Here is a 25,955-nt window from a genome sequence, read left to right on the forward strand (position 1 = left end):
CAATTGATCCTCTTGTGAGTTTGAATTGATAGTATTGCTTGCTTTAGTGTGCTCTCTCTCTCTCTCTCTCTCTCTCTCTCTCTCTCTCTCTCTCTCTCTCTCTCTCTCTGTGGTGTGTGTGTGTGTGTATGAATATAAAAAACGTGACAGGGTCACGTGCTGGAGTAATACTGATAGGAACGCGATACTGCCGATGTGTTTTTTCTTCATAGCTGTTTGATTCCTTGTTTTAGCTTGTTTTTATTACCTTTATATTAACTCAGTCATATATTTGCAACTTAATCTAATAATTTACCTGCCGTGTTATATATTTACTTATTAATTGTCTAGTTTAGTATTTCTTTTCTAATAACTGATCTATTTCTGTAGTTCCCATTACCTTCTGTTACATGTTTCAAATAAGCATCATATTCTTTGGAAGTTTGAATATCAAGTCCTTGTGGTGAGCCTCTTCCATATGAATCGGGTTCGTGTGCTTAATATTATCATAATAATTATGGTTTTCCTCGTACGGTTTTAGAATAGTGCAAGCAATTTAATTTTGTCATTTTTTATTAATTTTCGGTCACGAATTGAACATGCATTATTTTCATGATCGTGAACCATGTAGGCAAAATGGAACCGCGTACATTACATTTGATCCTTGACAAAATCAATAAATCTTGAACCTGAACTTCAGAAGAAAATGACTTGATGAAATGAGTCCCTGAAAGCCACTGGGCCTGACATTAGGTGTCTTTAAAGTTATTATTATTATATTTTTTTTTTGGTCTATCACAGTCTCCCAATTCGACTGGGTGGTAGTCATTATTATTATGTTTTTTTTTTTTTATCACAATCCTCCAATTCGACTAGGTGGTATTTATATATAGATGGGTTCGGGTTGTATCCTGCCTCCTTAGGAGTCCATCACTTTTCTTACTATGTGCGCCGTTTCTAGGATCACACTCTTCTGCATGAGTCCTGGAGCTACTTCATCCTCTCAGTTTTTTCCAGATTCCTTTTCAGGATCTTGTGATCGTGCATTAGTGTTCCTAGATTATGGTAACAATTTCCCACTGGCATATCCCATATCCTTCTTATTTCTATTTTCAGGTCTTGATTCTTATCCATTTTTCCCTTTCTTTTTCTTCAACTCTGGTGTCCCATGGTATTGCGACATCAGTGAGTGATACTTTCTTCTTGATTTTGTCAATCAACGTCACGTCTGGTCTATTTGCATATATATAATTTTTTTTTTTTTTGCTCTATCACAGTCCTCCAATTCGACTGGGTGGTATTTATAGTGTGGGGTTCCGGGTTGCATCCTGCCTCCTTAGGAGTCCATCACTTTTCTTACTATGTGTGCCGTTTCTAGGATCACACTCTTCTGCATGAGGCCCGAGCTACTTCAGCCTCTAGTTTTTCCAGATTCCTTTTCAGGGATCTTGGATCGTGCCTAGTGCTCCTATGATTATGGGTACGATTTCCATGGCATATCCCATATCCTTCTTATTTCTATTTTCAGATCTTGATACTTATCCATTTTTTTCCCTCTCTTTCTCTTCAACTCTGGTGTCCCATGGTATTGCGACATCAATGAGTGATACTTTCTTCTTGACTTTGTCAATCAACATCACGTCTGGTCTGTTTGCACGTATCACCCTATCCGTTCTGATACCATAGTCCCAGAGGATCTTTGCCTGATCGTTTTCTATCACTCCTTCAGGTTGGTGCTCGTACCACTTATTACTGCAAGGTAGCTGATGTTTCTTGCACAGGCTCCAGTGGAGGGCTTTTGCCACTGAATCATGCCTCTTTTTGTACTGGTTCTGTGCAAGTGCCGGCATTCACTTGCTATGTGGTTTATGGTTTCATTTTTCGTATTGCACTTCCTACATAGGGAGAGATGTTATTTCCGTCTATCATACTTTGAACATTATCTGGTTCTTAGGGCCTGATCTTGTGCCGCTGTTATCATTCCTTCAGTTTCCTTCTTTAGCTCTCCCCTCTGTAGCCATTGCCAATTGTCATCGCGGCTAGTTCTTCAGTCTGTCTCATGTATTGTCCGTGCATTGGTTTGTTGTGCCAGTCCTCTGTTCTTTCTGTCTCTCCTGTCTCTGTATATTTCTGGGTCTTCGTCTACTTTTATTAGTCCTTCTTCCCATGCACTCTTTAGCCACTCGTCTTCACTGGTTTTCAGATATTGCCCCAGTGCTCTGATAGATTAGCTAGTTGATGTTTTTATGCGTTTCTTTTAGGGTCTGGACATGAAACCTTACAATTGATCCTCTTGTGAGTTTGAATTGATAGTATTGCTTGCTTTAGTGTGCTCTCTCTCTCTCTCTGTGGTGTGTGTGTGTGTGTATGATAAACGTGACAGGGTCACGTGCTGGAGTAATACTTGATAGGACGCGATACTGCCGATGTGTTTTTTCTTCATAGCTGTTTGATTCTTTTTAGCTTGTTTTTATTACCTTTATATTAACTCAGTCATATATTTGCAACTTAATCATAATAATTTACCTGCCGTGTTATATATTTACTTATTAATTGTCTAGTTTAGTATTTCTTTTCTAATAACTGATCTATTTCTGTAGTTCCCATTACCTTCTGTTACATGTTTCAAATAAGCATCATATTCTTTGGAAGTTTGAATATCAAGTCCTTGTGGTGAGCCTCTTCCATATGAATCGGGTTCGTGTGCTTAATATTATCATAATAATTATGGTTTTCCTCGTACGGTTTTAGAATAGTGCAAGCAATTTAATTTTGTCATTTTTTATTAATTTTCGGTCACGAATTGAACATGCATTATTTTCATGATCGTGAACCATGTAGGCAAAATGGAACCGCGAACATTACATTTGATCCTTGACAAAATCATAATCTTGAACTGAACTTCAGAAGAAAAGCTTGATGAAATGAGTCCCTGAAAGCCACTGGGCCTGACATTCGGTGTCTTTAAAGTTATTATTATTATATTTTTTTTTTGGTCTATCACAGTCTCCCAATTCGACTGGGTGGTAGTCATTATTATTATTGTTTTTTTTTTTATCACAATCCTCCAATTCGACTAGGTGGTATTTATAGTATGGGGTTCGGGGTTGTATCCTGCCTCCTTAGGAGTCCATCACTTTTCTTACTATGTGCGCCGTTTCTAGGATCACACTCTTCTGCATGAGTCCTGGAGCTACTTCATCCTCTAGTTTTTCCAGATTCCTTTTCAGGGATCTTGGGATCGTGCTTAGTGTTCCTATGATTATGGGTACAATTTCCACTGGCATATCCCATATCCTTCTTATTTCTATTTTCAGGTCTTGATTCTTATCCATTTTTCCCTTTCTTTTTCTTCAACTCTGGTGTCCCATGGTATTGCGACATCAGTGAGTGATACTTTCTTCTTGATTTTGTCAATCAACGTCACGTCTGGTCTATTTGCACGTATATTATAATTTTTTTTTTTTTTTTTGCTCTATCACAGTCCTCCAATTCGACTGGGTGGTATTTATAGTGTGGGGTTCCGGGTTGCATCCTGCCTCCTTAGGAGTCCATCACTTTTCTTACTATGTGTGCCGTTTCTAGGATCACACTCCTTTCTGCATGAGGCCCGGAGCTACTTCAGCCTCTAGTTTTTTCCAGATTCCTTTCAGGGATCTTGGGATCGTGCTAGTGCTCCTATGATTATGGGTACGATTTCCACTGGCATATCCCATATCCTTCTTATTTCTATTTCAGATCTTGATACTTATCCATTTTTTCCCTCTCTTTCTCTTCAACTCTGGTGTCCCATGGTATTGCGACATCAATGAGTGATACTTTCTTCTTGACTTTGTCAATCAACGTCACATCTGGTCTGTTTGCACGTACCACCCTATCCGTTCTGATACCATAGTCCCAGAGGATCTTTGCCTGATCGTTTTCTATCACTCCTTCAGGTTGGTGCTCGTACCACTTATTACTGCAAGGTAGCTGATGTTTCTTGCACAGGCTCCAGTGGATGGCTTTTGCCACTGAATCATGCCTCTTTTTGTACTGGTTCTGTGCAAGTGCCGGGCATTCACTTGCTATGTGGTTTATGGTTTCATTTTTCGTATTGCACTTCCTACATATGGGAGAGATGTTATTTCCGTCTATCATACTTTGAACATATCTGGTTCTTAGGGCCTGATCTTGTGCCGCTATCATTCCTTCAGTTTCCTTCTTTAGCTCTCCCCTCTGTAGCCATTGCCAATTGTCATCGCTGGCTAGTTCTTCAGTCTGTCTCATGTATTGTCCGTGCATTGGTTTGTTGTGCCAGATCCTCTGTTCTTTCTGTCTTTCTCCTGTCTCTGTATATTTCTGGGTCTTCGTCAACTTTTATTAGTCCTTCTTCCCATGCACTCTTGAGCCACTCGTCTTCACTGGTTTTCAGGATATTGCCCAGTGCTCTGTTTTCGATGTTGACGCAGTCCTCTATACTTAGTAGTCCTCTCCCTCCTTCCTTTCGTGTTATGTATAGTCTGTCCGTATTTGCTCTTGGGTGTAGTGCTTTGTGTATTGTCATTTGTTTCCTGGTTTTCTGATCTATGCTGCGGAGTTCTGCCTTCGTCCATTCCACTATTCCTGCGCTGTATCTGATTACTGGCACTGCCCATGTGTTTATGGCTTTTATCATATTTCCGGCGTTGAGTTTTGACTTGAGTATCGCCTTGAGTCTCTGCATATATTCTTTCCTGATCGTGTCCTTCATCTCTTGGTGTTTTATATCTCCTCCTTCCATTATTCCCAGGTATTTGTATCCTGTCTCATCTATGTGTTTGATGTTGCTCCCATCTGGTAGCTTTAGCCCTTCAGTTCTCGTTACTTTGCCTTTTTGTATGTTGACTAAGGCGCATTTTTCTATTATTATTATTATTATTATTATTATTATTATTATTATTATTATTATTATTATTATTATTCAGAAGATGAACCTTATTCATATGGAAGAAGCCCGCCTCAGGGACCAATGACTTGAAAGTCAAGCTCACGGAGAGTTTAGTGTTCATTAAAAAGACGTAATAAAGAAGAGATTACTTATGAAAAGAAAAAAATAAATGAATAGATAAATAGAAAATGCTTCTCGAAGATCCTAAAATTATTGCGTGCAAAGTTATTAACAAGATCAGTGTTTTCCTCTTCTTTGAGGATCCAAGTCGATGACATAAGGCTGACAAGAGTAAACTTTTTTCCACTTTGTCACAGATGGAGTAAAATGAACGTGAATGATAAATGTGCAAGAGCACATAGATTCCAAGTGTATACACATAAAGTAGTCAATTATCTTCACACTTTTATTCCATCTATGGCTAAGAGGATATAGTTCTGGCCTGGTAAACCAGTCAACAGGTCAAATCCAATTATGCAGCCATGCTATTTCACAAGACTTCTTTAAGAGACGGTCTGTTTCCTTCTAATATAATAATAATAATAATAATAATAATAATAATAATAATAATAATAATAATAATAATTCGGAAGAGACCCTCTTTTTAACAAATTCTGTTGAATAAAATGGCAGAATTAAGATAAATTTGCTTAATTCTGCCATTTTCTTCAACAGAATGATGATGATAATTTATCAGTATTGCTCTGTATGCATTGTTTTACCAGCACTTGCTCCTTTGAAGAGCTTTCGAACTTTCCGGCCCTCGTGAATTAAACAGTTCTGACATCATGTGGATTGATTTGATAGTCAGACAACTGGATCAAACCTGAGGCTGTCAGTGTGTGACTGTAGATTTAAAATGCACTCGAGAGAAATTAATGTAATTGTGAACTTATTTTTAGGAGGATGAATTCAAGGTTATATTGATAGTTGGAAAAAGGAGTTTTTGTTATCATTAGGAAAAAGTATTGTTACAGAAAACTCTTATTTGTAATGGACTTCCTATCAACAATTATTATGATGTAATAACTGTCAGTAGTGATGACTCACGAATTATTTTGATAATGTAGCAACTAACAATAGTGGTGACTCGCTAATTCTTTTGATATTGTACTAACTATCAATATGATGACTCATGAATTATTTTAATGAAGTGCTAACTATCAGTAGTTATGACACGCGAATAATAGTTTTTTTATGACCTGCCTGCATTAACTAAGAGACTTACGGGACTCATTCTACCGCGGAAGTTTGTTCGTTCGGAAAATGATACCGAGGTTATAATTGGCTTGTCCTCACCTATCCCAGATACTCCCGAAGCACTTCATGGAATTCATTTTTTTTTTTTTTTTGTGGCACTGACGTGGGAACCGTTGTGATCTCTCTCTCTCTCTCTCTCTCTCTCTCTCTCTCTCTCTCTCTCTCTCTTTGTGGTTGCATAACTTATCATCCACAATACTTGGGACATCGAGAAGTGGTGGAACGAGTATGGATCTCGTGGGCAACCTCTCAACCCCCCCCCCCACCATCCCCTCCCCTCCCCACCCCACACAAACCCCCCCCCCCTCTTCCTCCCCTTTTCCTCGCTCTCCCCTCCCCTACACAACTTTTTTCCCGGGAGTGGCTGTAGATGGTTTAAGTAGATACCACCAGGAGAGAGAGAGAAAGAGAGAGAGAGAGAGAGAGAGAGAGAGAGAGAGAGAGAGAGAGAATGCTGGTCGTTGCAGGGTAGTGATTTTGCGAGGTGTGGGAGTAGTCTAGCTTTGTGTTGGGGGCAGCTGAAATGGTTAACGGGACTCGAGAGAGAGAGAGAGAGAGAGAGAGAGAGAGAGAGAGAGAGAGAGAGGGGGGGGGGGGATTGGTTGGTAATATGGTTTCTTACGTATGCAATTCAAAATACAATACTGGATTTTTCTGTTAACGCATTTGGGGTTCTTGTAAACTTTGCAGTTTGCAAACAAACATTGTCCGAAGATCTTATTTCGTAAATGGAGAATTTATTGTATTGCTCAAGTTTCTTTGTGGCCTTGAATCAACTTAGTGTTTGTTACGATTCAGCTTAAGGATGAGCGTGTCTTTAGATTCCATTGTTTTTTTCCCTTTTTTTATCATACTGTATCTTTAGACTGGTTAAACACTGTAAGATCCTCTTGTATGTTCACTAGGAAAATAGTTTATGCCTAGCATAACTGTTTTAAGGTGGAAACAGGTCAAGCGTGCTCTCTCTCTCTCTCTCTCTCTCTCTCTCTCTCTCTCTCTCTCTCTCTCTCTCATACACGCTTAGTAGAAGCCATACAATGAAGTTGTATCAAACAGGAAGATAATGACGACATATTGTCTCGACCTGCAGGTATGTGGGGAAAGGGGACGGCATCCACATATCCGTCTGGAACCGCAGAAAGATCCACAAGAAGGCTGGTAGTGGATTCCTGGGCTGTGTCCGAATCGTCGCATCTGCCATCCACAGGTTAAAGGACACAGGATGTAAGTATACTGCGTTTTCGTGAGATTGACGTCTATGACGCTTGTTGTGTATTGACTTGTTTATAGTTATATATGTATAAGGCATTGATAGTAATATAATGTGTACTCTGCTCAAGTACTGTGTAGTATAAAGTACTCTGCGTATGTTATTTTATTTCTTTTCCAAATCCAGCATTTTGTGATAGTTGGTTAAGTGTCAGAAACACCAATACTGTTTAGCGTCTAGTACTAGTGTCAGGTACACCAGTACTATTTACCATCAGATACACCAGAATGCTTAGTTTCATACAACACCAGTACTGTGTAGTGTCAGATACTATCTATCTATCGAAGTACCGTGTCTTGGACGTTGGTGGTCATTTGCCTCCACCTCTCTCGATCTCTAGTTGCTTGTATTAGTTGATTTACAGTGTAATATCCATCCAAGTCCCCCACCAAACTGTCCAAGTATTTTACTCTTTGTTTACCTCTCTCTCTCCTCCCCTTTATCCCTCCAGTAAGGCACAAATGCTATATCTTCTCACTTATTATATGCCCAACAATATTCATTTCTTTCTCGTGATTTCTCTTACAAGGGCTCTCCCTGTTCCAATTCTTGCGAACACCTCCTCATTTGTCACTCTGTCTGTCCATGATGTTCTCAGCTTCTACAAAACCACATAGCTGCATTCAACTTGGCTTTCAATTCCCTGGTGATTGTGCAGCTCTCTGGTCCATACATGAGGGTGGACCACACATACACTTTCAGAGCTCATGTTCTTGTTTGAGTTCCAATTCTTTTATTTGTTGAAAGATTTTTCATATTCTTAAAAGAGTTTTTAGCTATCAGAATCCTCCTCTCAATATCTTGTTTTGCGCACATCTTGTGTTAGTCGACTGCCCGGGTAAATAAAATTGTTAGCTTATTTTATACTTATTTTGTTTATCAATATATTACAATTTGGTGGCTCTTGATTCTTTGATGCAACTACAACTTCCGTTTTTCTTGACATTAATTTTCAGTCCCATTTTTTCACTCCTGGTTAAGTGTGTCCACTAATGATTTTAGTTTTTCAGTTGTGTCCGCAATGATTACTGTATCATCTGCGTATATGATGTTGTTAATATTTACTCCTCCGATCTTAATCCCTTCCATATCCTGTATACTTCTCAAGATTATCTCTCCATATATTGTAAACAGATCTGGTGATATTACACATCCCTGGCGAACTCTTCTCTTTATTTCCACCCATTCTGATAAGTTGTCAATGCTGACTGCTGCCATTTGACTCCAGTATAAGTTGGTAATGAGTCGGATGTCCTTGCTATCTACGTTTATTCTTTGTAGTATTTCTACCAACTTAGTGTGCCTCATTCTATGAATTGCTTTTTCATAATCTATAAAACACACATATATGTACATTTTTCTGAACTTCAATTGCTCTTTCTGTTAACATTCGCATGATGAAAATTGTGTTTCTTGTTCCTTTCCCCTTTACAAATCCGTATTGTTCCTCTGCAATTTCTGGCTTTAGTTTTCTTTTTATTCTTTTTAAAATCACTTTAGAATTATCTTTGTTATCTGGCTCATTAGCTGGTGGTCCTATATAGATTGCATTTGACTGCTCCAGGTTTCTTTGGTATGACTCTGAAGATGGATTTGTACATCTCATTTTGTATGTAACCTGTATCATATATCATCCTTGCCAACTCTGCAATTTTTCTTAATCCAAAATCTCCACTTGCTAATATCATTTCAATTATAACTTCAGCATTACCTGGATCCTTTTCCTTTCTTAAAACTTTTAATTACACTGATTATTTCATTGTCTAGAGTATCAGGTCCATGCATAGGTATATGTATGTAGTCTCGGTTTTTCACCCCCTATTATCTTCAAAAAGGTCCTTCACATATTCTTCCCAACGTTTCAAAACCTCTTCAATTTCCATCACAATTATTTTTAATCACATTACCTCTCGTTAATCTTTTCCTTCCCACTACCTCCTATATCTTTCTATGCATGCTGTCAATATTATGCTGTCTTTCCAGTTCTTCCACTTCCCTGCACTGCTCATTAATCCAATCTTCCTTTGCCGCATCACAAGCGTGTATAATTTCCAAGTTTAGTTCTTCATATCTCTGAGGGTCGTTTTCTTCGTTTATTCTTCTCTCCTCCATCCTATCTAATATTGAGTCAGTCATCCATCTCTGTCTTCCTCTTCTTTCCTGTTTAGGTACCCTTTCTTTTACTGGTTCAGTAAATGCTATCCTTAACTTTCTCCAATCTCTATCCAGTTCCTCTCCTCTTCCCCTTCTAAAGGTTCTTCACTATCTGTTACACGCTTCCACTCTGTATTGTTCCTTAAGTTGTTCATCTGTTATGAGAAGTTTCAGTTGTCATCTTTCTTTCTTTTTTCTTCTTCTTTACTTTTTTCAATTTCAGGGCTATATCTCCTATTACTGGAACATGATTGCTGTAACAATCTGCACCCGGGAATGTTCTAGTGTCCATTACAGCATTTCTAAAATGTTTATTTATGGCTATGTAGTCAATTTGAATTTTACATCCTTCTCTAGGGCTCTTCCATGTCCAGAGTAGTCTAGGGTGTTTGTTGAACCATGTTTGTTAACATCACACTCATTTACACCACACCATGAAATTAATCTCTCTCCTCTAAAGTTACGATCACCCAGTCCAAACGGTCCAACCAGATCTTCAAATCTGTCACTACCCACTTTCACATTAAAATCTTCTATCACCACCGTGATGATTTCCTGTGATTTACATTGCTCCAATGCCTCTGCTATTTGATCATAAAATTCATCAACTTCCTCCTCTGCATAATCTTGGATGAAGTTAGTGTTGAATGGATGACCCCTTATTTTCATCATAATTACTCTATCAGACACTGCCCAGTATCCCAAAATGCATCCTGATATTGTCTTACTCACCTTAATACCCACTCCCCTCACAAGTCTATCTCCTTCAGAGAAGTAGAGGGTGTGGTCTTCACTCTCTGTCCTTCCCGCTCCTCTCCATCGTATTTCACTCAATCCCAGGATACTCGGATTCATTCGCAGTATTTCCTTCCCGACCTCCTCAAATATGCCAGTCTGGCTCATTGTTCTCACATTCCACGTGCCTATTCTTATCCTGCTTCTGTTATTAAAACTGTTCCTCTACCTATTGTCTAGACTAGCTCCACTTCCACCTGATTCACCAACACCATCCTCTACTCCACTAGCATCGTCAGCATCCTCACTGCCGGCACTGTTGTCGTCATTGTTACCTTCACCAAGGTTTGAGAGTTGTTTACGGTTCTGCTCCTTTTTTTCCTCTTATTCTTTTTCCTTTTATTAGCATGATAATGGTCTGGATCCGACTGCAAATCTCTGCGTTCCCTACCGAGCGAGGTTGCACTGACCTGACAATTGCCAGTGCCCCCATTAACACTGTTGGCCAGATTGTTTGGTTTTGGTTCATGATTGTCTTGGAGTATGTAGTACGTGGTTGGGTCTCCAGTCCCATACCATGATGGCAACCGATTCCCTTCTATGCGTCAGGTTCACTTCACTGGGCCACGCCAGTTTGCTGTCACACTTTCTCTGCCAGTGTCCTTTTTGGATCATGTGCCAGATCAACTGTTCCAGACTTGTGAACTGAGAGGTGACGTCCTCTATTCACATTGTATTGTATTCATTTCTACTCTCAGATGGTTTTGCCCGTCAGCCGAGATGGTTTACTGGGGTGTGACCAATGTAGTTCACTTACATCTACTTGGAGTCACATTTGAGAGGTGGGTGATCCAGAGACAACCAGATTTATGTATCCATCCTTACATGGATGCAGCTGCTACATAATTCCCGGTACTTTGCCTTCTAATCAACCCCATACTCCCCAGTGTCAGATACACCAGTGCTAATAGTGTCAGATATTACTGTTTAGTGTCAGTTAAACCAGTACTATTTAGGGTCAGATACACCAACACAATGTAGTTTCAGATACACCAGTACTGTTTAGTGTCAATTACACCAGTTCTTTTTATTATTAGACAAACCAGTACTGTATAGTGTCAGATACATCAGTACTGTACTATCAGATACACCAGCACTGTTTGGTGTCGGTTACACCAGTGCTCGGTAGTGTCAGAAAAACCAGTAGCATACTGTTTTGTGTCAGTTACACCAGTAGTTAGTGTCAGATACACCAGTACTATTTAGTGTTAAATACATCAGTGCTATTGAGTAGCAGATACATCAGTATAGTTTAGTGTCAGGTACACCAGCACTATTATTAAGTGTCAGATACACCAGTACTATGTAGTGTCATACACCAGTATGGTTTTGTGTCAGTTATATCAGTATTGTTTAGTGTCAGGTACACCAGTACTACTATTATTAAGTGTCAGCTACACCAGTACTGTTTAGCAGCAGATATACAGGTGGTGTTTAGTGGCACACACCATACTGTTTAATGACAGATATACCAGTACTTTTTAGTCGGTTGCAACAGTACTATTTAGTGTCAGTTTCACCAGTACTGTTTAGTGTCAGATAAAGCAGCATTACTGTTTAGTGGCTTTATTTTCAAGTATGAACGTAACCAATGGCATGAAAACTAATCTGTAAGAAATTATTTTAACATTTGCTATGTGGAATGTGTGTGTTGAGGTAAAGAGTTCAAAAGTTAAAGTTGATTTATTAGAAGTGTGTCCTTGAGAGAGGTTTATTTTTATTTTATCAGAATTTGGGTAATTACATAGCTCAAGAGGACAATGGTATTTATCACTTTCGTTTTGGAGTTTTATCAGATAAGAAAATCATATGAGGAAAGGCATGAGAGAGAGAGAGAGAGAGAGAGAGAGAGAGAGAGAGAGAGAGAGAGAGAGAGAGAGAGGTTATTGAAATACATAAAGATAGCACTTATCTGAACATACTGAAGCACATGTGTCCATTAGACAATAGTAAAACGAAGAGAGATGGTAAAAATTAGTGGAGTAATGGAATAAAACAGCTGCATTGCTCTTTTGGATACTAATTGCCCTTTTTGTGAAGCATTTGTATTTGTGATTTTGTTTGATGTTTATCATGAAAGAAAATTACTTTGAAAGTTTTTCACCTTTATTCAAGAAATATTTTCGTAGATGTTGAGGAAACATTTTATGGAGTTATTGTTAAAACAAAATTTTGTGACTTATCTAAGGAGAACATTTACTTCTGACTTATTAAAAGTAAACATTTTCTTGTAACTAATAAAAAAAACATTGTCATTTGACTTATAGAAAAAAAACATTTTCTTGTAACTTATCAAGAGAAGACATTGTCATGTGACTCATTGATAGAAAATATTTTCTTGTGACTGAACATGAGAAATAATTTTCTTACCACTTTACCTTGAAAAACATCCTATCACCCAACACAAAAAAAATACACTTTTCTCATGATATAATACCAGGAAACTTTTTCAGGTGGCTTGAAATAGGAAAGCATTTTTATGTGACCAAAATTAAGAAAATATTTTCACTTGCCCTAACATAAGATAAAATTGTCAAGTGACCTAACAGGAAAATATTTTCATGTGACCTAACATAAGAAAGTATTTTCACTTTACCTAACATAAGAAAACATTGCCATGTAACCTAACACAAGAAAACATGTTCAGGTGACCTAACATACCAAAACATTTTCATGTGACCTAATGTCCAAAAACTTCTCAACAGATCAGTGTTTGGACCTCACACGTGCTGGGAATGAGGACTGCGAACCAGTTCGAGGTCAGATCGTTGTGTCACTCATGTCCAGGGATGGACGAGGCACTGGCTCTCACAATGCTGTTGTCGACACACTAGGAAATCTCTCCTCGCCTGACGATCTGCCTGAGGTAAAGGAGAATAGATTCTTTTATGCTTTTTTTTTCTCTCCATGGCACTGTTAGGAGATTATTCATTTACGTATTAGGGCAAACGTCCTACAATTTTCCTTTCTGTAGATTGTGTCAAAAGTTTATGTGATGGCTTGTGTTGAGAAGTAAAACTGCAAAGGGTTTTATGATAACTGAATATTTGAAGGCATTAGCAATATATTTTGAAATTGCATGACTTATCTTTTATAATGTATTATCTTCAGGGTAATGTTTTATGTATGTTTTTAGTGAATTTACCCAATCATATCATTGTGGGACAGATATCTATGATTTATGATGCTCTGTTGTTAATGGAATCCTGATGTACTTTTCTAGGGATGGGAAGAGAGAAGAACTCAGAATGGCAGATTGTATTACGTCAACCATCATGACCGAACCACAACATGGGAGCGTCCTACTGTACCAGCACATGTTATGTATGTAAAAGTGTATTAATTACAGTTTATAATCTTCTATCTTTTGATTTTGGCAGTTCTTAGAGATTTTATTTTTGCTTCAAGTCAAAACTCTTTATTTGCAATTTCATTTGCAATTTCATTTTGAATGAAAAGAATGTCAGCAGAGTACATGTAGTACAGCATAAGTTTTGCATTGGGGATGCTGTTTTGCATTTGTAACACAAGGGAGAATATTCTTAAAACTGTTTCCTGCATGTGGATTCATTGTGCTGATTTCAAAATCTTTAAATTGGATGCAAATGTGTAATCATCTTTGACTAATAACAGAGAAGTTGGTTTGTCTAGAAAAGGAAATTGCGCTTGCTTCATAAAGGAGGACTTAGGAGCAACAATAGAGAGAGCTATATTTGCCCTCCAAGTTAGTGAATTGCTATCAAGGCTTATTGCTTTATATACAACAAAAATTTTATTTCCCTTTTTGATAGCTTTTAAATGCAGTTTGTTGATACTAGACATATGCCATAGCAAATTCTCTCTCTCTCTCTCTCTCTCTCTCTCTCTCTCTCTCTCTCTCTCTCTCTCTCTGAACACCTGAAACGTTCAAAGCCAGCTTTTTATTGATATGTGGAAATCCATGAGAAGTTTTTCAGGACTGCTTTTTAGGGAAGTGACGAAAGAATACAGAATAAAGTAACTGGAATTATATGGATGAATAAGAAATGTCTGCATATTCATTTAACAATCAACAGTTGGGAAATATTACAGCTTTTCCGTCACAGAACTGCTTTCAATGTTATGTTCTCTGAAGTTTTTGTTTTCTTACAATTAATTTTTCTCTTTCAAGGAGATAAAGTTGTTTAAGTAACTTTTTGTGTGTTAAACTTTGACAGTTTTATGACTAACATTGTTGATTTATTACATAGTATTATTTTGATATGTCCATGAGGCAGTACTGAACCAGTGGACGTAATAGAGTAACTGTATGTCAGCCCTGATTGTTTTTTACCATCTCAGTACCACATCCATTCATGTACTCCCTCTTCAAAAATTAAGCTTTATGCTCGCTGTTAACTTGCAGTTGCTTCAATGTAGTAGCACTGCTTTTAGAGAGTGAAAAAAACACATTCATACTCTCTCTCATATACTACTCTGCTGTTTTATCTGGCTACAATGTTTTATTTTTTCATGAAATGAATTGTAGTAGTACTGCCATTTTGTCTTGCAGTGTACTTGCTCTTGGTGTTCTCAGTACAGTATTTTTTCCAATCTCCTTAAATGCTTTCCTCAATTTCTTGAACTTATGGGTAACAAAAGATTTTATAGTGCAGTGGCATGTATTAAAAGTACCGAGGTGTAGAGTTACAGATACGTATGTACTATTCTGGTGCTGCTTGATGCAAATGGATCATTTATTTCCCCCTTGTAAACCATACAACATCCAGAGTAAAGAATGTTTTATTGTTCAATTTCAACAAAGACTAATCGATTAGTATTACTAACATTAATTTGGCTTACACTCATCACTCATAATAAGTGAGGGCACAAAGCATCATGAGGTTTTGAGATGGTTTAAGTAATTACGGACAACTTGAGGCTTTTTGATCTCCAAAGTATATGTACGTATATGGATGGTATATCTGTGATGTAAGAAGTGATATAGCCCGTACAGAAAAATTACAATTTTGAAATGCTGTACACACATTGCGGTAACATAACCAATAATAACGGAGATGCACAAAACATGATGAAAATTAAATAAGACAATAAAAATGAGGAAATCAAAGGGGAAACAATTAAATAACAGAGAGAGAGAGAGGGAGGAACTTAATACATCTTTCAGTTTTGGAAATGAATCACTGTGGGTTGCATAGCAGAGCATTTCAGATTGATATTTTCCTGCCCTTCTGGGGTTTCCTACGTAATTTCATGTTGTATATGGATGCAAAACAGTATGGGCAATTTTCCTTGCTTATCCTTTTTAAAAGATTTTGTAGGAAGCTTATATTTAACATGGTGTGGATAGAATTTGACTACTTGTATTAATTTAATTTCTTCCAGTTGTCACTGAACATAAATAGCATTTACTGTCACGTGATTGCAGTATAGTAGATTGTACATGCCACCACATGTGCACTACCTTTCTGCACACAGCAATAGATAGTAGCATCATTGAAGAAAAATTTTAAAGTGACATTCAAGTCTGTCCTTTATTAGCATGTGCTGTATTTTGTTTCAGAATTCTCCTCCCTTAACAAGGGAAAGTAACCTAAGGATTCACCTACTATGTATATACAGAGTTTTGTTATTTGCATTAACTTGTACCTCATCTCTTTGCAAAAGTTTGTCTTCCTTGCTTGCACCCTTACACTGTCTTTTGTGTTTGTTTTTGTTCTTATGCAAAGTTGGTACATGGACAGACAGTAAAAAAAAAAAAAAAAGGCTTTAATAATGGAGAAAGGCAGCAGCTGGGTTTAGTTTGTGGTTTTTGTCCTTGATTGGATTAGCTCTGGATAGAATGAATGACTTGTGGTACTGTATTATAAGTTTGCTTTCAAGTGAGGAGGGCAAGATCATTTTTACACATTAGAAGCATTTTTTTTACTCTTTAGAAGCATGAAGTCAGTTTTTACTCTTCTTTTTCCACTGGAGTTTCTCTTTAGCTTGAATTTTTCAGACATAATGTAAGATTGTTGATATAATGATACAGTTTTTGCTAGTTTTCAAGGAAGTCAGGATTTACCATAAGTTTGGCATTTCACCCCTGTGATATTCGTATATATATATATACACGTATATATATATACATGCATAGAGCAACTTCTGGCCACAACTTCGAAACGCAGAGAAAATGTTCAGTCTTGATAAAGAAAGGCAGAAGTGATTAGTATTCCGATTGGCTTGTTACAGAGTGGATCGCAGGCGACGTGACAAGACGTACGTGTGTCCATGTGCCATCTATATCTTCCTCTCGTCTGTCTTCTCCTGTGTTGCTCCCAAGGCCTGCAACTCTCCTCCCTGTTCCTCTGCTTCTCCCTCCTCTTCCCCTGCTTCTCCCAGGTGTAGCAGAAGTCTTCCTAGTCAGGCATGCCCTTCTTCCACTTCTTCATCCACTTCTGCATCACCTAGGTTTATTAGAACTTCTAGTCAGGCTCATCGTGCAGCCATCACCACCACCACATCCACCTCTTCGTCCTCACCCTTTGTTCCACCCCCTAACCAGACTATTGGGCTTGGGGAAGAGGAGTGTCCCCCCTATGATTCCTCTTGCCCTCCTCTACCACCCTCTGTGCCGTCTGCTCCACCTTGTAGCATTTTAGATAGTGATGATGATGATGAGGATGACGAACATTCTCGTCATTCTATGGCTCCTCTTCATCACTATGGCTACGATTCCCTGTGCACTGTTCCTTCTTCACCCTGCTCTTCTTCATGGTGCCCCCTTGCAGCACCCACCTCACGACACAGTGCCACGTGTTGCAGGCCGGGTGACAGCAGCAGTGTGGTGGCTTCTCCAAGCAGACTCTCCACCTCGTCCATTACTATTAGCACATCAAATTCAAGCACAACTGCCACTATGTCCTCCTCTACTGTTGGGGTTGGAAATATCGTCCTCAGTAATCCAAACACTAGTTCATCGGATGTTCCGCCGGAAGGAACGCCTGTCAGAAGGTAATTACATACTGTATTTTAACAATGGTAGAGTTTTGTAAGGGAATTTTATATTGTAATTTTAATGATTTTCAGATATTACTTAGAACTTACTTTCAAAATTTACCTAGGAGTTGAATTCTTTTAACATAAGTGAGGTTTGTAGAGGCAAATAGGAGTGGAAGTATAATAGAAATTTAAATACAAAGTGCACTGAGAGCATGTTCACATCTGTTACCAGTATAAAATGTGGAATTAATGAGTGGACTCATTTGGGGATTTATTTAATTCTAGTGTCTTATTTTGCCATGTGGTGGTTATCTTGTTTGTGGATCATATTAGTTTTCCTGCTTATTAGTTTTTTATTGTGGAGGTGTGAAGTCTCAGTTATGTACTTTTTCATATTCAGAATATACAGTTTTTTATTTGTTTATTGTTAGTAATTATAAAATGTTATATTTTAAGTATTTGAAATTTAGAGTTGTGTCTCATGTGAAATATTTTGTTGGTCAGACAGAAACATGATGTTCATATATCCATTTCAACTTATATTTTAGTGACCTCAGAAAACAAGAGTTTATAATCTGTAATGTTTCGGTTTTCTTTTAAGGGACCCTAGAGAACACAGAAGAAGCAGAGCAGATAGCATAGAACGCCAGAGTCAGAGGGATTCTGCAGAGTCAAGACGCAATCCTGATTCTGTCAGAAGACGGTCAGCTCGTCACCGTCACTACCTTTCACGCAATCAGCTTCACCAACCTCCAGATTTGCCGGAGGGTTTTGGTAATGTCACCATAACATTATTTTCCATCCAAAACTTTTCTTCAATTACAGTAACAGATACAGAATATATACAACAGTTGAACCCCTATACTAATATATCATAATAAAAAAAATTTTGGTTTTTAGGTGTTTAGTAATAGTGAAGTAACAGAGAAAGGTCATAGCATATATACATTCAGCTGAAAGTAAATGTGAAAAAATTACAAATTATATGGCAGATATCTGTTGTGTAGCATTGCAAACAACATTACCATATGCCAGTATTTCCAGGTATTATTTTAATGCTTAGAGAGGCTTTAAAAGTAAACTTAGTATGAAGAAAGATAAGAGTGTAACTGCTCTCATGGCGTCTCAGTTAAGTTAGAATCACAAGAACTTGAAAAAAAACACTTAAACATCAATCAGACTATAAAAATACCCATCAGACTAATTAGATCTAAATGTACAAAGTGAAGGAAAGATTTTTGTTTAGAATTTGAATTTTGGTTGAAGATTTATAGGAGTGATACTTGAAAATGTTCATGATAAACTATAATTTTCGTGTAACTAAATAGTATTAATAATACATGGAGTTTGATTTACAAAAGCCTGAATAATCATTAGTACTGATTTAAACCATAAATTTTAATTTGAATTTGAAATTTAGATGATAGATTGTGGAAATTTATTATTCAAGTTTTTACCAGAGATCTTGATGATCATTGTCGATTTTTTAATTAAGTGGTTGTTACTTTTTGGTGCAAAAAAAACAACAGCATAAAAATGTTTATAGGCCATAGTTACCAGACTTGCTCTTTTGCCAAACTGCAAGGCACTTTATAATAATTTTCAGTTTTTCCTACCATTAGTTTTAGAAATAAGAACTTTTAAGGCAGTTTGTAATAAGATATGGAAGTCATTTGCAACATTATGTAATGATTCATATTCAGTCTCAAGTGTTTTTGAAATATTTCATTTAAAGTAAATAAGGCATTTAATACATTTTGTTCTTGGAACTATACCACAAATTAATAGTAATTTAACCCTTTATTTTCAGAAATGCGAACAACACAACAAGGCCAGGTTTATTACTACAATGTTAACCTGGGTACTTCTACGTGGCACGACCCCAGAGTGCCAAGAGATTTAGGCCATATTAATATAGATGAACTAGCTCCTCTTCCCCCTGGTTGGGAACTTAGGCATACTGCTAGTGGACGGCCTTACTTCTTGGACCACTGCAATCGCACCACACAGTTTACCGACCCCAGACTTTCAAACAGTCACATACTCAGCAATATTTTAAGGTAGTTGAATTATATTGGGCTGTTAAAATATTTTTTTATGACGGTAACTGTTTCTCCAGTTTTCTTTTTCCAAATAATTTTTTATTTAAAGTAATCAGGATTACAAACTCTCCATGAAGAGATTTATGATGCCTAAAGTAAGTTAGAAGAGTGGAAAGTGGAGAATCCTATTGTTGTAGATGAGCAGGTCTTTGAAGTGGTAGACGTTTCTGTTCTCCTGGGGACACACTGAACTATGAAACAGGGATTTACAGGGTATTGAATAAAAGTAGCTCCAGCCAAGATGGAATGGAAAGAGAATGGTAGATCAGTGGTACAGCTATGCTCAAATCTGAGACAACATGATTTTTTTTGTATCGTCCCAAATCTCAGACTCGGCATAACATTGCCGAGTAATGTTGAACTTTTTATTTTCATTTCTAATGTCACGCGTCGACAAGTTTGCGAATTCACAATACAATTTTCTGTATGATTATATAAATATGATCCTGTTTATGCATTGGTAAAATTTGTCATTTTTTTTATTATTATTATTATTATCATTATTATACATTGCTGAGCTCAGAGCATGGTGCCATAAAGTTTAGCGGTGTCATCAGTGACGGCATGCTCAACATGCTGCTTGGGCTGGTCAACCTATAAGCTCAACAGTCATGACAACATTTTCAAAATAGGAATAGGAATTACAAAAATTCTTCTTTGAATGTTGAAGTTGTAGGCTGTGTTCAAGCTGCCTGTTAATGTTATAAAAAATAATCTAAGCCTTCTGCAATATAATCTCTGTTAATGAAGAATTTATTTGTTGAGATTACCTGTTCTTTGAGGAATAATAGATCATGACAATTTTAATTAGTATATAGAGAAGATACTGTTGACTGGAATATCTATTAGTATTAATGTCAAGGTCTATGGAACTCTTGTTTTTCTTAAAAGTCCTTTTGCTCGCCTTTGGTGTATAATTTATTCATTCATAAGGTAATTTGAATTGCAAGAGTGTCTAGATAACTTCATATGTTTTTTGGCCAGAAATGGTTAATATAGAGATGTGAATGCTAATTGTGATGTATTTATAGTAAGCAAAGAAATCTAACACACCTAGGCCTAGGAACAAAATCTTGGCTTTAACAAAAGAAGTCTTGCATAGGTGAATATTTGCTAATAAGCATAATTTTTGAAGTGGTTAAAACATATAACCCAAATAATTTTATTTTTACGAAAATCCAAATATTCCTCTAATAAATATAAAATTCATGGTTTCAAGATAATTTCATTGTCATTACTTATTGTAGACCTATGCTAACCAGGTGGTTTGTATTGTACCCCACTCTAAGGGTGAGTTTACACTTGTCTCCACCGCACGCTGCATATGTAAGACTCGTCACCAACTCCTAAATTCTTGTAAGCGGGGCTAACAAGAATTTGGGAGGAGTTGGTGACGAGTCTTAAGTATGCAGTGTGCGGTGAAGACTAGAGTAAACTTTCCATAATGGCTGCTTTACACACGCTTTGCTCAACCCACTGTTTTCAGTGGATGCAGTCTACGTTTGTATTTACTTATTTACATTTTTTCAGCATTGAGGAGTAAAAATAATGATAGTACTATTTAAAATTTTATGGTTGCATTGGAATGTTATAAAATTTTGTTCATTTTTTTTATTTTAACATTTGTAATGAGGTATGATGATGATTTTTTTTTTTTTTTTTGGCTATGTGATATTTTCTTACAGTTTTTAAATATATGACAGATTTCATTCTTATGAAATGTACTATGTCCTCATTGTATGCAATAATTGTGTTTTCACATTGAAAAAATAGATAAATTTAGAGCATGTCAGTTGCCAGTTAGTGAGTTTTGAACAAAATCCTTTGCAGTCGTGTAGCATCAGTTCTGAGCATAGCTTACATGAAAATATCTCTATAGAAAAGTGAAAGATGGACAATAAATAAGGCATACGTATACCATTGTGTGTATCAGTAATATGGGTGCTGATAAAAAAACTTAAAATTTCCTAGAAGGGATGAATGAGAAAAGGCTGTAGAGATTTAATGTCCTGTGGCGGGAAAAGTGACCAAGATCTTAAAGGTGGGAAAAGAAGAGGAAGAGTAAGTCAGAAAGGGATATGGAAGTATACAGTGCTACCTTACTTTTCCGCACTTCACTTTGTCATGGATTTTTTTGAACATATGTTTCACATTTTTGTGTGAACTTTTACCAGTTTGCAAATTTTTCTATGGGCTGTATCTCTGAAGTTATCACAAATTTGCTTTTTTTCATATTAAATTAGGCAGTGAACAGTTGAAATAGGCAGTGTTAAGCATTTTAGTTAGGGGTACATGGGTACATGGTATTTAGCCATTATAACAGTTTTTAGAGAGTTTTTGCATTTCTGTGGTGGGTTCTGGAACTTATCTCCACGGAAAAGCCAGGTAGCACCAGATCAGGATGGAGACTCCAAAGGAAGGAAAAGAAAATATGGGTAAAGGAGAGAAAAAACCTACCGTAGACTGGTGGGAGTTCATGCTGAAAGTGAACCTTGAAAACTAGTTTTATATCTATTCCATAGGAGGGAAAAAGTTATTTGGAAACATTTATGCTGTATTGGAATAATTCAAGTTCATGGGATATATGGTATACAGTCTTTTAAACTTGCAGAACCTGAAGTTACAAATTTTTCCATCACACCAAAAATTCTGTGGTAGAAGTTTTCCACTTGCTCTGGATTTTCCATGAGAGTTTATATGGCAATGGTTTATATTAGTTATTTTTAAAATAGATAATCATCAGTATAAGGTATTGGACATAATGTGCTTTTGTCCTGTTACAGAACACAATGTTTGGAATGATTTTATATTTTTTATAGGTGAATCTTGATTTTTTGATAAAAGGAAAAGATTTTAGTTTACATATATATGCATTTTTTACTTCAAATTACAGTATATGTACTGTACTCTTATTTTTTCCCATACAGGTCACGTAATGAGAGCAATAGATCAAGTGTTATTGAAAATAGCAATAATAGTGAGTGCAGAATTGGAAACAGTGAAACTAGTAGTAGTATTCCCAATAACAGAAGTAATAGTAGTAGGAGAAATAGTGCTTCACGTAGCAGAGGACCATCACCGGAAGCTAATTCAAATGCAGAAACTGTCAGTAGCAGTAGCCCCCCTCCTAATAATGAAGAACCTAATAATTCGGTCAATAGCACACCTGCCAGTCCAACTGTTGTTCCTACTAGTGTTAGTAATAGTGTGAGCAGTGAAGGAAGTGGTGTTAATACTAGTGTAAATAGTACTGTTAATAGTAGTAACAATCCTGTGGTGCTTCAGAATAACACCACCAACCTACAAATCAGCAGTAATAACAATACCAATGCTCCTAAAGACCCAACTGTGATAGACGTTGAAAGTGAATGTCTCCCAAAATACAAGCGTGATTTAGTGGCCAAAATGAAAGTGTTGCGTGCAGAATTGCAGTGCTTACAACCCCAGAGTGGGCATTGTCGTTTAGATATTCCACGTGGGGAAATATTTGAAGAGTCTTATCGCCAGATTATGAAGATGAGACCCAAAGACCTTAGGAAAAGACTTATGGTTAAATTTAAGGGAGAAGAAGGTCTAGATTATGGAGGTGTTGCTCGTGAATGGTTATACCTCTTATCACATGAAATGCTCAATCCTTATTACGGACTTTTCCAGTATTCTCGAGATGACATCTACACTTTACAAATCAATCCAGACTCAAGTATTAATCCAGTAAGTTCACATACTGCTACTTTTAATAAGTTTACTTGACATTGTTTATAAATAGCCATTATGTTCAAAAGTTTCATTGTAATATTACTCGAGAAAACTTTTGCAGTATTGACACTATCCTTACAGGCTGCTGTGTTTAGTTAGTCATTTGATCATGAAACACTGAATGGTAAGAGTATTTCAGACATCTCCAATGAAATATTAAATTTTTTCCTCCAGGAACATCTCTCATACTTTCACTTTGTGGGTCGCGTAATTGGAATGGCCGTGTTTCATGGCCATTATATTGATGGAGGCTTTTCTATGCCATTCTACAAAATGTTACTTAATAAGCTCATTGTTTTGGATGATATAGAAGCGGTTGATCCTGACTTGCATCGATCTCTCAACTGGATGCTGTAAGTTTGCGTGATGAAATATTTTTCTTTGTAGGTAATTTATAGGTGGAACAATCTTTAGTGTTAAGGATTCTAAAGATTTAAAGATTACCAATTCAAATGTTCTTAATGGTTTAGTGTTTCTTTGTAATATATGAATATGCTGTTTTTAAAAGTAACAAAATAAACCTCTCTTGTGAGGCACCTTTAAATTGTACATAAAATTCTGTACTTGCACTTTAAGCCTACAAGCCATCTTGCTTTTGGTTTTTTAACTTTTTGTTCATTTTTTGCCCATCATGTTTACCAATTCCTTTATTATTCCCCTGCTCCAACTGCTGGGGCTGCATTAGAGGACATAAATTCAACTTTAAAAAACTTAAGTTGACACATTTTAAGGATGTAACTTGAAGCCAGAAACCTTTTAGGCATACTGCTCATTTAAAACACATTATTCCAATTCTGAATACTTTCACAGTTTGTAGATGTAATTGATAAACTGATATCTTTGTACATTTAGTTTAAAAGTATTTCCCCCTTACAGGGAGAATGTAATCACCGATATTATTGACACTACATTTACTGTAGAACATGACTGTTTTGGTGTACTTCAGAAGAAGGAACTCAAACCAGGTGGCAATAATGTTATTGTCACTGAGGATAATAAAAAGGAATATGTTAGATTGTATGTTAACTACAGGTTCATGCAGGTATGTTTTGTCATAGTCATTTCATTCACTGAATTATCACTGACATCTTTTTCTTAAATGTTTAATATTTTTTTTAGCAAGTGTGCGGAGGAATTTTGTGTGTGTAAAATTATTGTACTTTTTCATTGTTTTCAAAATACAGTATAGTTTTCATTAGCACATGGAAAAAAACTGCTGTAGTACTAATGACTACTGATATAGTAAATCATGATAATTATGGATGAGTCATTGTAGTAGATAAACAAATATTACAGGAATTTCTTCTAATGTCTAAAAGCTAATATTAATAAATTTGTGTATGAATATTTACTGTGCATGTACTATAAAACTGTGGCAGTGGCTAGCCCTGAAAGCAATATTCAAATAATTTATTTTCACATAGTTATGGATACATACTAAATTATGAAATTAAAATATTGGTCAGTTGTTTACTATGGACGTAATGAAAAATTTTGCCATAGCAGATGTCATTAAATGTATTGTTCAACTTTTGTCTTCTCCACAGGGTATTGAACATCAATTTGGAGCTCTCCAGAAAGGTTTCACAGAGGTTGTACCGCAACATTTGTTGAAGCCTTTTGATGAGAGAGAGCTAGAGTTGATAATTGGTGGACTAGGAAAAATTGACATTGAAGACTGGAAAGCAAACACAAGATTAAAAGTAAGTGTGATTATATTCAGAGTTTTGTGTATACTATTCCAAGTTAGTTTTGGAAAGCAAAGTATGTTCTTGGGATTACTTTGGAAGGCAAAGTATGCTCTTGGGGTTACTTCCTGTAACGAGATGTACTTTACACGTGGTAGACTATTAATGGCTCTTGAGTCGTTTTTGTATAAGGTCCAGGTATATTTTTTTCTTTCTTTTCAGTCTTTCCTATAATATATTATATATATATATATATATATATATATATATATATATATATATAGATATTATATTAGATATAGATAGATATATATAGATATAGATTATATATATAGATATATATATTATATATATATATATATATATATATATATATATATATATAGGATATATATATATATATATAGATCTATCAATATATATAGATATACAAGATATAGATTAGAATAGGATCTATAGATACTATATTATAGATATAAAATAGATATGTATAGATAATGTATAGATATATGTATATGTATTTATAGGCTATGCAGATATATCACATACAACCATTCAGGAAACTGCAAACAACCATATCAGAAGGAAGAACATTTATTAGAGATTTTGCACATAAAATGTGTATCTTCAGTCTGTTGAGATAAAAAACTTTATACATTTTAACATTAAATGAAAGCTGGATTCATAAAATAAAAAAAGAATAAGTAAAATGAATACAAGATTAACCCTCTTACGCCGAAGCCCTAAAAATCAAAATCTCTCCTGTATGCCGGCGCCGGTTTGGAGTGAGCGTGGAAGCGGAAAAAATAATTTTTTCAAAAAATCACAGCGCGCTTAGTTTTGAAGATTAAGAGTTCATTTTTGGCTCATTTTTTTCCATTGCCTGAAGTTTAGTATGCAATCATCAGAAATGAAAAATAATATTATCATATGTAAATAATGCGATATATGGTAGCGAAAAAAAAAAAATTCATAGATAATTGTATTCAAATCACGCTGTGCAAAAAACGGTCAAAGCTAACGAGTTACTTTTTTTTCGTTGTATTGTACACTAAATTGCAATCCTTTTGATATATAAT

The 25,955-nt window shown here is 36.3% G+C and overlaps 1 protein-coding gene across 2 annotated transcripts in view; it reads left to right on the plus strand.

The window, feature by feature from the left end:
- Positions 1-25,955, plus strand: part of LOC135202401 (E3 ubiquitin-protein ligase SMURF1-like) — a 160,411-nt gene that overhangs the window by 108,653 nt on the left and 25,803 nt on the right. The window contains exons 4-13 of one of the 2 annotated variants that reach the window (XM_064231792.1): positions 7,239-7,372; positions 13,073-13,233; positions 13,591-13,691; positions 17,154-17,342; positions 17,932-18,104; positions 19,141-19,390; positions 22,360-23,143; positions 23,363-23,541; positions 24,065-24,230; positions 24,736-24,891. In XM_064231792.1, the coding sequence (XP_064087862.1) occupies positions 7,239-7,372; positions 13,073-13,233; positions 13,591-13,691; positions 17,154-17,342; positions 17,932-18,104; positions 19,141-19,390; positions 22,360-23,143; positions 23,363-23,541; positions 24,065-24,230; positions 24,736-24,891 (2,293 nt within the window). Of the gene's footprint in view, positions 1-7,238; positions 7,373-13,072; positions 13,234-13,590; positions 13,692-17,119; positions 17,343-17,931; positions 18,105-19,140; positions 19,391-22,359; positions 23,144-23,362; positions 23,542-24,064; positions 24,231-24,735; positions 24,892-25,955 lie in introns of those variants that run through there. The other variant, XM_064231793.1, reaches the window with a different exon arrangement.

The sequence above is a fragment of the Macrobrachium nipponense genome, chromosome 30, assembly GCF_015104395.2.
Source record: "Macrobrachium nipponense isolate FS-2020 chromosome 30, ASM1510439v2, whole genome shotgun sequence".
NCBI lineage: Eukaryota > Metazoa > Arthropoda > Malacostraca > Decapoda > Palaemonidae > Macrobrachium > Macrobrachium nipponense.